The following is a 13389-nucleotide window of genomic DNA, read 5'->3' on the forward strand; positions in this document are numbered from 1 at the left end:
GTCAGTAATGAACTCAGCCAAAAATATGTGCTTCTTTTAATACTGTTACCGTGTTTCACCACAAAGCATAGAAAAAATAACAATAATGGAATGAATATAGAGCCTGGATACAATTTATAAATAAATGAAAAATATCTTGATTTCATTAACGAGGAAATTAAACATGAGGGATTTTCAACTCAAAACATTTGAACAGGGTGGTTGGTGTACGCAAAGGTAATACAAACGTATGTAGAATTTTTGAATTTTTATACCCCGGGTTCCAATTCCAATCGTTGCACTAACTACGCGGTTTGGCTTTTACTTTTAAGCTTCAATTTAATGTTAAGCGATTCATAGGGAAAGCCGAAATTTCGTGTCAACCTGCTTTTAACAGTAACAAGAGTAATAATCAATAATCGATCTGGGAAGGGGAGTGTGCAGATATTTATGATATTTATTACCTATGTGCAGATGCTTAAAAATTCTGGCAGAGGAAAGAAAACACATGGGCAAAGAAAACACATAGGTGGAATTTAACCCTTTCGTGACTGACGGAAATTCTCGGTCCCATACCATCATTACGAATAGCATTGACGACGGTAAATGTATCCGCGACGATAGAGTTAAATCTAAACTATGAAGGTATCGGACCAGTTGTTCATGCCTAATGTACTTGCATGTTATTCTCTTCATTTTTTCAAATGTGAGGCATAAAAACAGCTGCATGCAGTCGACAAAATAGTTGTAATTAATTGCTAGAACATTAAAAAAAAACCATGTGTGGAGTGCAAATAGCATGCCAAATATTACTGGTCGGTATAAAAAAGTGACAAACGCAAAAATTTACGCTCGTAATTCATCTGTAATTCACTGTATTTAGAGAGTTCATATATTTGTAATAAGAAAATTACAAGGTACCTTGTAATTTTCTTATTACAAATATAATAACTCTCTAAATACAGTACTTCAAGTAAATGATAATTTATTGAAATGTGTGATACAATTTTTAATAGTAATTGCATTTATTAGATGTTTGACGTTTCAGAGCATGAGTTTTCAATCTAAATGTTGTCTCAATTAGGCGACAATTTGCAAACTCGAGATATAAGTCACCATGATTTTACTATGTGAGGCTTCATTGACTGAGGGATATGAATTATTTAGTCGCTGGTGAGGACTTCTGATCAAGTATATTCCTAGCCATTGTGATCAACCAGTAGGACATGCGCTTGGAAGTCCAGCAAAACTGCAAGCATAGCTGACTTTCACAACAGTTGCAGTATTGGTAGAGGTGACCCTAAAAGTTACAGTCTGGATAGACGATGACCAAATGATGAAGCGACGAGACCTCGTTGGCGGGCTCCAGTGTGTGCTGTGGATTTGCGGTGCAGTCATTGCCGATGAATGGAGATTTTCAGAGTACCTGTGTGTTTAATTTAGATTCATTATTTTATTGTGATACAAAATGTAATTGGCAGCGATGTTCTATAATAATAGGTACTTAATTTTCAGATTTTCTCACTTATAACTCAACAACTCGATGTTTTTATGTAACTAACTATTCCGAGGCGGAGAGGCTGTGACAAGCTCAAATTATTTGGAGTCATGATGTGTTTTTATATCGCGAGATGATCGAATAACTCATGGAGCAAATAAGTTTTATATGAAATATTTACCCAAATGCTGTTGATAATACTGCAAAGAAATGAATTTTGATGAGCAATTGTACTATGTGAAGCTCATTAACGAGGTCGAAGAATCGTGTGAAAAATACATTCCAAAGCATTCTAATCTAGTCATGCACGTTCAAAGATGCCCGCGTCTTGGAAACACATGCTAGCACGTTAATAAAGATAGTTACCTCAAAAATATTGCTTTACTCACTCAAGTTCTGGGATGAAGATTTGCTTCTTTCTCTTGCGTCTCTTTCTGCACGGTGTAGCTGTCGTAGTAAGAGATTAAGCTCATGTTCTTCAAACAATAAAATTAGTTCAGTTACAGGCAATTAAAATTTTCTATGGGCTTCCAGTTCATTCAATCCTGGATAACATTATGCTACATTCGAATTAGGAGCGCATGAACCTTGAGGTTTCAGAAAAAATTTGCGAAACGTGAGTTTCTTTTAAAGTTTTAGATGAAACATCTATGATAATATGATTATGAATGCCAATAAAAATATGAATAATTATAACAACAATAACAATGAAGCAAATGTAATAAGAATAATTCATATTGAAAAAATGTCATTTACTATACAAGTAAAAAACTCGTCCAAATAATTACGTTTGTGCAATAAGCCAAATAAGTAACATTGGTAAATGTTATTATCCATCTGTGAAATAAGTATCATTTGTCTCTAGTAATTATTCATTTCTTTGACATATGACTTATTTTATGAAATTAATATGAAAAATGTAATAAATTATTTACTTGGGGCGTTTGTGGCACAGGTTGAGAAGACTACGGTGACGGACGTGGTGATGGCGGTGGTGACGAGGGTCTTCACCACCGCCACCAGCAGCCTGTCCTCGCGAGCGTCTGCAATGTAAACGTCAGCCAACTGCTGAGGGATAGTTTTCAACTCCGCATAAAGTCATTCATTATGCCCACTAGAAGACAATTTAACACAAAAAATAATTTAGGTATTAATTTTGTGAAATTTTGTCCATCACCTATTGCAAAATTTGATAGGGATTCTTTTGAAAATGTTCTGTTAAATGGTTAACGTTCTTTTTTAAACGGTCGCTTAGAATTATTTAATGTTAAATAATAATCATTAATTATTTAAATGTATTGAATTATTTCAATACATGTTGGAAGTTAACTAAAATAATTTTTTTTCTGTTATTATTGAAAAACGGCATATTACAATAATAACAGCTATAAGAAAATTAATTCGAACATGTAAACCACTTGATTAAAGCAGTGACAATTATGGGGTAAGTTTGCGAAAATTAGTATAAAACATATATGTATTAGATAAATTTTACAAAGGATATATTAACAAGGTTCGAAATACTTTTTAAAAAAATTTCAAATGATAATTATCAGATTTCCCGATTACGCCTTGCCACCCGATTACGCATTTTACGTCATTTTACGTAAGTTTCGCACGCATAAGTTTTGTTACGCATTTTACGTCCGCTTACGTAATTTCGTTGAAAGCCTTGCGACTTTCAGTTCTTTAGCAACCGAAGTGGCTGCCCTCTATAATTTAACCGCCATATTTGCTTGAAACTGACTCGTCTTTGCCCGATATTTAAAAACTGATCGAAATTTCAATCGTTGACTTCATGACTTCTTCATAAGGTCAATCTTCAATCTTCTTCATGACTTCTTCATGTTTGAAAAAATTCCAATAACAGTTTCCAAATTCTTGCATAAATATTTAACTATGAAATCCCAGAATCGCTTAGATCAAAAATAGAATACTCAATTTACAGAAAAAAAGTAATCTAGCAGTCCATACATATGTATATCTATGTCAAGTTATTTACACCGAAAAGCGTCGCCGTATGTAAAGAAACTTGAATAAACTTCCAATTCATTCAGCCAAGAAACTGGATAGCGCCCACGAATATTCATTTAATTTGTTCGCAATGAGAGAGACATAACTGATCAAATGAATTTGTGTTTTTTAATAGATATTTTGAAAAGTTTTTCATCTTTATCGTCCAGTAGAAGTCATTGATTTCACTGTACAATGAACTTGAAAGACTGCTGCTTTGTTATTGAACATATTTCTAATTACATCATTCACAGCGTGAGCGAGGGTAAGCTAGTGGAAAAATTATCGGTGACTTTTTCGTAAGCAGACATTGANTTTGCCTAAAAAGAATTTATTTCTATCTACAGCTGTTCAACGGAGGCTCGTTTATTGTAGCATTGGGCTACACAGGCTTGGGAATCGAAAGTTCTAGCCTTTAAAAATACATTAATACACCCAAATTTATTATATTGTGTTGACTTGACTTCCTCTATGTTAGGATGAATGAACCACAAAAAACATTTAATCTAGAACCTATGTTTTCCAAACCTTCCGCTGATTGAAGTGAACCGTCATCTTTGTCGACTGCTTTTCCTGAATCAAATTTAAAGTTTCCTCTGTTGGATAAGCGTGGAGGTGAATTTTTGACTACGATCACTCCTGTCGAGGCTGGATTAAGATCGGATCCACCTACGCTTTCTACTGGAACAGATAAGAGTTCTGATGAATTATAGTTCAAGACCGTTGAAGAGGAATTTTCAATCACAGTTACATCATCGTTTATCAAGGAAATCACTTTGTTTGTAGCATCAGAGTCCAAAATTTTACTAGATACATTTACTTTGGCAGATGAATTCACACTAGAACCAACGAGGGATGGATGCGCAGGAAATTTTTGTAAAGCGTCGTCATCATTCTGTTTCACTTGACTTGATGAATCCACCGTAGTTCTTGTTGCTTGAAGTGTAGCATTGAAGGCGGAAGTTGAAGCATTTCTGACATGAATAATCGTAAAAGGAACATTGTTTCTTGTAAGCTTCCCGAGATTAGAGCACTCAGTTGATCTCAAACAGAAAACACTGATCAAACTTGTTAGAATGCTTAGTTTCATTGTACCTGCAAGTAACAGAAAATAAATAAAAAGGACGACTCTTAATACCTTCTAAATCGCCATTAGATTTATTAAAATGAAATTAATTGCAATTAATGAATACCTGTTATCCGTGTTTCGATCGACTACTTTTTTCTGAACTCAATCTGTTTGTCAAGATTTTCTTGTGTGCTCACGGTAAGCACTTTAATCGCATCCACTCGTACTGCCTTGGGAATTTCTTTCGTTGTTTGTCTGTTGCATGCGTAGTGACATAACGATGCATTCTCGCGTTGACGATCATATCATTGTCATTCCTTAAATATAATACAATGTATGGTTCTTATATTTTAAAATAAGTTTTAAAATAAGTAGAAACCGTTTTCATGAACGAAAACGTGTCTTAATTATTTTCCAAAGAAGACCACTATATATACGAAAGTTTTTTACTGCAATTTTTAAATACTCATTATATACGAAATATTGTCAGGCTAAAACTTCCATCCATTTGACTACAATAAAAATGTACTTTTGCCCGAATTAATTTTGTTTTTCTAAAAGGCAATAAAGAAGAATCAGTCATTATTCGTCTATAAAAAAATGGAAAATCTCGGGTTTGTAGCAAAGAAAGTTAACGATAGACTTTTAAATGCTATTCATTTGCGATTAAATTCGGTCTTCCATTATATTCAAAACAATCATTGTTTATGTTTTGCAATAACATGAACAAAGATCGCTAAGCGGCCACAAGATGATGAGCGGAAAAACGTAGTCATAAATCACTTCATTTGTTAGACATTACTTTATGAATTGTTACAAGATTTATAAAAAACCAGGGCCTATACTTTCAAAAAAAGTTAAAAGATCGTAAGTTCATCAGCAATCATTGACGGCCTTTCAAGCAAAATCCACCAATCATAGACTAGAAAAATATAGCGTAAGTACTTACGTTCACTTAGCGATTTTTGAAAGTATGGCCCTATATAGAATATGTTTATTTTTGCAACTTATTAAACAATTTAAATTTTTTTATGCGTTTTTTAAAAATGAAAGTGGAAAGTGATCTTTATAGCTAGGCAATTGAAAATTACTTTCTAAAAACTCTGAATCGTCAAATATTATCGAAAATATTTTCCTTACATATCTTCAACCATATTCATACATTAGGCGACGTGAACACGATCGATAAGTTTAGTAATTTTAATTCAAATGCACACAAGGCGAGTTCGACTTTCCACGAATTCGCAATTTTTATTTCAAAAGGAATATCGCGGAATACTAAATGTTACAGGAAGAACTCCAGTGCAATTGCTTGAAAGTCTGCAGAGGAAGATTACGAAATTTATTTTTCAGCTTCCAATTAGATAAATGAACGAAATATCAATAGAAATATTCTATTTTGCATTATTTCACGCCAGGTTTCCAGTTTCGTAGCGTCTCATTCCAATTCAGAATAATGAGTTACGTCTGGAGTTTACATCAGAAAATCGGGAAAAATTGTAAATGAATTCAAGGGATGAATGCATGTTTAATCTGTCAATTGTGACGGTAATTTTTCCGTACGCTATCAAACAAATAGAAGAATGTCCCTGAAGAAAACAGTAAAGTTTCATTTGTGAACTGTATTGGCATGTGAAGGATTACCTCGGCTGGTGTACCTCATTTTCCGTTTTTATTGCATGAACATTCATAGCATCGATATGAAATTTGAGATGGCGGATTTGGTACTAGGTTCGTGATTCATCAGTATCTAGCGTACAAGAAATAGTTACTCCTGATATGCTATGTTTATTCGCTAATTGAAATAGGAATTGATCAAGCAAGTTCGAGATGAGACAAAAAAGAATCTTTACCAATGCGCTTGATATATGGTTACATGGTTTAACGACATGCAGGACCGAAGAACTATACAACTAATATGTGGTATCAATTTGCTTTCTCAAAAGTTATGCAATAATAATTGAATGTTTTTTTTTCTCTATTGTACAGAAATGGTTTGAATTGTGCTAGTAATGATTACATCTTGTCGACTGGAAGATGGGATTTTGTAATAATGCAGAATTTTTCCGTATAATATGTCCAGATCTGGATTCTTATTTATTATTGTTTATTTTGTTCAGGCCATCAATAATGTAAATCTTGTTACCCAATGTATATTCGCGCATAATGCGATAAACTCTATTATTTCCTAATATAAATATAATTAAATCTCTATTTTTAAGTAATTGAGCGATTAAAGTAAGGGTCTTCTTATATTATTGCTGCTACTCTAAATCTCTCAGCCTACTTAAAATTATAAGAATCCTCCACACATCTCAGGAGCCTCCCACTCACCTTTTAATTACTCGGCTATCAAATTGATGCTGCAGCTCAGGATTTCTTGAATTTATAGAAACCGACGAGGAAAACTCGTATAGAACTTTAAAGAAATTTATAAGTGAATCCCGGACTTAATTATTTGCTCTTAATTCCAGTAACTGGTAATCAGATTGTGGGAGCAGCTCGCAGAAAAAAATAAGCTGGATTTATAATGGCCAATGGGCTCTTATCTTACTGAATATGTGATCAAAATATTGGGCAGTAATTTTCGTTCATGATTTCATTTCATCAAATTTGTGGCTTAAATAATAAAATCTAAAATCTTCTTATACTTTGCAAAGGCAAATAAATTTTGTCTCTCGAACGTATAAAATCAACTATATAAAATATTAAAATTAATGAAGAATTTGTCCAAGTTTTACTTGTAACCTTTAATTTTATTGGAACAGTTTGGTAGTGATCGACTTGATACAAGTGTAGTTGAATAAATAGCGATGTTCTAATAACATTAGCTAAATAAAAAAATTGTTCGAGACAGTTTTTTGATACAAATGAGTCATGTATTTTATAAATTTATAGTGGTGATGAAATAGAGGTCAACGGTCGGTCACTGCTAACAAGTCGATGATGTTCAGCAGTGGATGTCTCTGTTATATCATGATATATTGGAGGGATTTATATCCTCATACTGGTTGACCACATCACCAGTAAGCCAAAGATAAATTGGATGAACAAAAACGATCACAACATCGCAGCGAGGCGAATCTAGCAGAGCCGTGCCAGGCACGGGCTCGCTCCGGTGAAAAAATCGCGAATTCTTATAAAAGCTTTATTACATTTTTCCGCCGTTTCATTCATTGAGAGAATCATTTAATTATCTTAGATCATAATTTGAAATTGCATATTAACCATCCAACTGGTCTGAAAAATATATGTATGAAAATAATAATAATAATAATAAGAAATATATTTTGATCGGTGCCCATGCGTATTTCAAGCAACTAGAAGGCTGACTCCATAGATTTTCTTCAAACAAGTATAGGTCCCACGGCTCCTCTAAAGGAGAGTTAAAAAATCTATAAGTGAGTTTCTATGCTTCTTGTAATCTTAGTCGACATTTATTTCACTTTTAAAAGTGCTATCAGGAGAGAACAACGACGTAAATTTTCCAACTAAAACGAGAGTAATTCATCATACAGAACTTTCACCAAACTAGACCTGAACACTTTTCAAGATTATGAACCTCCACTGAAAATTGATTCCTACATCAATAATTCATAAAGTAGGACCTGCCATATTTCAAGAACCAAACATCGATATGCGTCACATGGAAAACTGTTTAGAAATGTATTCTCATAGGCTCAGCTCATATATTCATATACAACTTTGGATATACAGATTATTATTATCATTAGCTAAAAAAATACTACTTGATAAACGCAGTAGATTTGCACTTTATCTCCATTAATTATTTTCATTCTTAAAATGTTACGAAATTGTACGAAGTTATTTATCATTGAACTTCGGAACTAACACGAGCTATAAATTAAGTGATACGAATTGTTAAAATTACACCGTCAGCTTGGATCCCATCTGAGTAATCGGTATCCAATTGATTATGAATTGTCATCGGTTGGTCATCAAAAGTTAAACATTTCTCTTGCAAGACAATTGAAACAGTTCAGAGAATTTAGATTATTTCGGTCGGTCATTGCCATTCATACCAGGAAGATGCGCCCAAAAATGTTTTATTTTCTTCAGGCGAATACTTTTTTGCTCTGATTTAGAATCGGGTGCTTTGTAATAGCACACGTCACACATTACAGGCTGCAACAGTGTGGTGCTTTGTCGACGCTTGAATTCTTAGAGTTTTGTTAGTTTATTTTACATTAATGTATTGTAATTGTGCAAATCTTTTTGTATTCAGTTCCAGATGCAGAGAATGACCATGATTTTGCAGTTTTACATATATTTGTAGAAGTTTGCGTGTGTAGGTTTATTGAAAACCAGGCTCCCCAAATATATAGAGGTATCCAGGATATCGCTCGAGCACGTATGTAGGATGTCGCTAGAACGCATACCTAGAATTTATTTCGTGTTGGAATGTAAGCAGAACCTGAAAATATGTTCTTGATGGGAGAATAGGAAAGGATTGGGGGAAAGAGAGGAAAATACTGGATAAAAAATTAAAGTTCTATTCAAAATTTGTACTAATAAATTTACTTTAGAAATCGCATATTATTTTTTTCAAAATTTTGAGTTAAGAGAGAAATGGGTGTCCTATTTCCGACGTATAAAGTGGGTTTGAAGGTGTTATTATTTCATTGCAGTGCTTACGCTGTATAATAATTATCGGGTTTATATGAATTGCAAAAATATATATAAAGGAGATTGGGGTAATCCCAAATTGAAGGAATTATCATGCCCAAGCAACGCCAGGCTAAACTGATAGTAATTAATGTGTAGGGAACGAAATCTCTAACCAATAACTGTATGCATACTGATTGATGTAAATTTATCTGACCTTAATGGCAGATACAAAAATATCGCTGGTAAATAAGTAAAATATTTTTTAAACTAAAATTCGGAATCGAAATTTGGGGTATTAGCTTTTTCAATTTAAACAGCTCTAGAATAAAATTTGGTCATGGACTGCAGGCATCAGATTAATACAGCAATTAGTCGTTTCATGGATTTACACATGAATTAGTCGTTCATAAGGTCTAATATTTTTCTGACAATAATCTAAAAGCGTTAAGAACACTCGTCTCCTTAATGGTGAAATGACTGAATGGTCCAGTCGACCTCTTTTTAGGATGCCGTTTTACTGACGTTTGAAGCTGCCTAATAAACATCATTCGTTTGCTGACCTCGTGCAATGGATCGCTCGTTTCATCTTTTGATTTTTGCAGGTCAGGCAACGCCGGGCTAAACTGCTAGTAATTAATGTGTAGGAACGAAATCTATAACCAATAAATATATGCATACTGATTGATGTAAATTTATCTGACCTTAATGGCAGATACAAAAATATCGCTGGTAAATAAGTAAAATATTTTTTAAACTAAAATTCGGAATCGAAATTTGGGGTATTAGCTTTTTCAATTTAAACAGCTCTAGAATAAAATTTGGTCATGGACTGCAGGCATCAGATTAATACAGCAATTAGTCGTTTCATGGATTTACACATGAATTAGTCGTTCATAAGGTCTAATATTTTTCTGACAATAATCTAAAAGCGTTAAGAACACTCGTCTCCTTAATGGTGAAATGACTGAATGGTCCAGTCGACCTCTTTTTAGGATGCCGTTTTACTGACGTTTGAAGCTGCCTAATAAACATCATTCGTTTGCTGACCTCGTGCAATGGATCGCTCGTTTCATCTTTTGATTTTTGCAGGCAAGATTTAAAAATAGCGCTTGTGTGAAATTCATCGTAAATCGTATATTTTTCTCTGCTTCAGTGCCAATGACTAATTACCACAGGAAATGTTTGAACTTAAATTTTTAAACATGTAAATTAATCGTACACTGTAATATATTATGAAATAATCTTTTACTTGCTTCAATTGTTAATATATGTTAATATCAGATTTTGTCGCAGGTGTCGGATATGTCTTATTATTATCTGTTGCTGGAGAAGATGTAGCGTCTTTGAGTCAAGAGGCGGGCTCATCTGACCCTGCAGACAACGCTGATGTCCTCACACTTGAAGTCACTTCCAGCAGACACCTCTTTGCTCTTAAAGTTAATTCTAAGCTGGTAAAGAGCGTTCAATAATTTAATAATTTATAATAACAAAAATAATTTAATTTAATGCATGTTACAAACTTATGAAATGTTTTATGATTTATTTTGTAAAAAATATTGTTCTTGGATCGAAGATGTTCGTTATAAAAGCTCGTCCAATATATGAAATAGTTTCCGAAAGGAGCAAATGGTTATTGGACATAAGATCGAGAAGTAATCTGAGTAGTAATTAAACAATCTGAAAGAACAGCATCAGAATAAAAGCATAGATAAATAACTAATAACGTATCAATTTCTGAACGATCTAGGATATTCTAGTAACAGACGTAGTTCTGTCTTAGCCTATTGGCTTCGAACCTAGCAAGAGGGTCGAAATCTTCTGTATGCAGGAGAAGCATGCATATTGCAAATGAAAAAATTTTACAGGTGTTTTTCTGTTTTTCTTTCAAAAATTAATGTTCGTGCTCGTTTCAGCCGGTCATATTTGCGTTTTTAACATTGGACTAATTGTTGTGTTATATTTCAACCTAATGCTCGTATTTGTTTTCATAATTCGACTCTGTGTATGCTCGTCAAAGTTTCCTGTTTCCTGTTTGTTTATAGCTTCTATCTTCCTTCATTTCAGCTACATATTAGGATCGTTTCTCAGCTTCATTCCTTCTTGTTTTCAGAATAAATATGAGATAGAACACAATATTAGTAATGGACCGACTTTTATGAGAGAATTCTATTTACGTGTTACTGTGTTAGCAGAGGTGGGCAGTAGCGAGCTACATTTTCAGTAGCGGCGCTATATGCATTTAAGCAATTGTAGCGGTAGCGCCCGCTACATTTAGATTTTAGAGCATTAGCGGCCGCTACATTTCAAAGTAGTGCTGCCCAGCTCTGTGTGTTAGCATACCTCAATCTTGATGCAGATGGGATATTTTTGATGCAGGTGGGATATATTTGATGTAGGTGGGATATTTTTTATGCAGGTGGGACATTTTTGATGCAGGTGGGATATTTTTGATGTTATAGGTGGGATATTTTTGATGCAGGTATGATATTTTTGATACAGGTGAAATATTCACACATGTGTTTATGTTCGCAGGTTACGAATTGCACGCTGGCGGACGCTGCAAGTTGTCCTGAAGCCTTGCATGTGCTGGTCTTGTCCCAGCTCACTGGGCGAGTCCTCGACCACAGGTGAGGATATCAGCAAATGTTTCCTTATGATTTAGCCAATAAAATTGATAATTTTAAGTGGTGTATAAGCGTCAATGAACACTAAGCCCTTTTGTTAAACACTGATGAATTATTCAGAAATATATAACAATGAGAGACATAATTATCTCTTGCATTTAATTCGTTTTGACTGGTGCTGACAAATTAGTAGGCATATATGATCACTCCAGGTATGATATGACAGGTATGATATGATCAAAAAGTGTAGTTGATTTTGTTGATTTTTGGAATATCATTTTGATATAACCGTAATCGATAAATTTTTGGGATAAATATAACCGGCAAACTAGAATGAAGAAAGAGGATAATATGCAATAGAGCGAAACAGGGAAAGCGGAAACACTTAATTGTTCGAAAATCACTCGATCATCGAAGTGGGGACTTCTCGATACATTTTGATGATGTCATTCGTTTACTCGTGGCGAATCCTCGGGCTAGCAGTCACCATGCTGTCTTATCCAGTACATCATGTACATGATACCATAAATCATCCTGCATTACGCTGTCATTTGATATCCCCTGCTTTTTTCATATTTTGTTTACATTGTTCATGATCATTGTTCATTTTGATCTCCAACTCAATGCTAATAATTGACGCTTGTCATTTGAACTGCAGTTTCATTTCCAGTTGATCCGGGATCTAAGAAAAGTGAAGTCATGTACACGCATCATCTTTTAATTAGAACTTCTGTTGACTATTTCGTCTAAAACTGTTGTCACGATCTTATTAGTGAAGTTTTGAGGGAGGTCGAGCTCGGGGCTTTCATCTTTAATCCTCGTGATTAACGGCTGATTAGCTTCTCGTGATTAGAAGATACAAAATCTCCAGTTTTTGGGAGAAAGAATTTTTTCCTCATTACTCTCACCAATTTTCATTCCAATAGCTTTTCGTTTGAGGTCAACTTGTCCTTATGATCACTTCAGAAGCAACTGAACAGGAAAGAGGATGAAATGCCGCCCTGTCTCATATTTATAAATACTTTTTGTTAACCTTTAATAATGTGCACGTTGTAACGTATACTGAGAGGAAGGAAGCAATTTATTTTGTTGAATTGCTTATAAATTAATTTGCTGAAGTGGTATTATAGAACATGCCATAAGTTCGTTAATCTCTAGATTGTTGTTAATTGTTGGTATAAACTCATTCGAAAACCAATTGAATTTTCGAAAATAAACCTAGGTGATTTTTAATTTACAGATTAACATGAAACAGAGCTGATTTAAAATGGACAATTTAATTTTAGACTTTTCGAGACCACAAGGCACGGAGAATCCATGGCACTTCATCCTTTCCTGGAATCTATTGCTCCCGGGCGGATTTTGGTCGTCGGGATTATGGTGAGAAACATCCCAGACGATTGTTTTGAAATGTTCAGATTACATTCTGATTCAATGTGAATTTGCAGCTCGTTACTTTTTCTAGTTAATTTAAATTTTAAAAAGGAACGTTGAGTATTTTGATAGTCTATTTTTGTTTTAATATAGCTCCGATTGTCTCACAAAGAAACAAAACTAGCAGAAATATAGATAACAGG

At 34.0% G+C, this 13389-nt stretch overlaps 2 protein-coding genes across 2 annotated transcripts in view; one reads left to right on the plus strand and one right to left on the minus strand.

The window, feature by feature from the left end:
- Nucleotides 1–938: 938 nt before the first annotated feature.
- LOC108681452 lies at nt 939–6909 on the minus strand. The gene is made up of 5 exons (XM_018170481.2): nt 6894–6909; nt 4019–4585; nt 2413–2520; nt 1867–1924; nt 939–1405 (listed from the first exon to the last, which is right to left on the minus strand). Exons 2-5 carry the CDS (start codon nt 4578–4580, stop codon nt 1192–1194), a joined length of 942 nt encoding a protein of 313 aa, XP_018025970.1. The 5' UTR covers nt 4581–4585; nt 6894–6909; the 3' UTR covers nt 939–1191.
- Nucleotides 6910–10524: 3615 nt separating this feature from the next.
- LOC108681450 (protein O-linked-mannose beta-1,2-N-acetylglucosaminyltransferase 1-like) overlaps nt 10525–13389 on the plus strand; it is a 36856-nt gene continuing 33991 nt past the window's right edge. Inside the window, exons 1-2 of the mRNA XM_047882884.1 lie at nt 10525–10639; nt 11721–11815. The gene's annotated coding sequence lies outside the window, so the exon portion shown is untranslated. The remainder of the gene's footprint in view (nt 10640–11720; nt 11816–13389) is intronic.

The sequence above is a fragment of the Hyalella azteca genome, unplaced genomic scaffold, assembly GCF_000764305.2.
Source record: "Hyalella azteca isolate HAZT.00-mixed unplaced genomic scaffold, Hazt_2.0.2 contig11549, whole genome shotgun sequence".
Taxonomy (NCBI): domain Eukaryota; kingdom Metazoa; phylum Arthropoda; class Malacostraca; order Amphipoda; family Hyalellidae; genus Hyalella; species Hyalella azteca.

What these genes read in the sequence shown, in the direction of transcription:
- LOC108681452 (XM_018170481.2), bottom strand. Translation starts at nt 4,580, where the DNA reads ATGAAACTAAGCATTCTAACAAGTTTGATCAGTGTTTTCTGTTTGAGA. An exon ending in CTGTGCCACAAACGCCCCAA is followed by an intron (nt 1,925 to 2,412) that starts GTAAATAATTTA and finishes TTACTACGACAG; the next exon opens with CTACACCGTGCAGAAAGAGA. An exon ending in ATCTTCATCCCAGAACTTGA is followed by an intron (nt 1,406 to 1,866) that starts GTGAGTAAAGCA and finishes TTAAACACACAG; the next exon opens with GTACTCTGAAAATCTCCATT.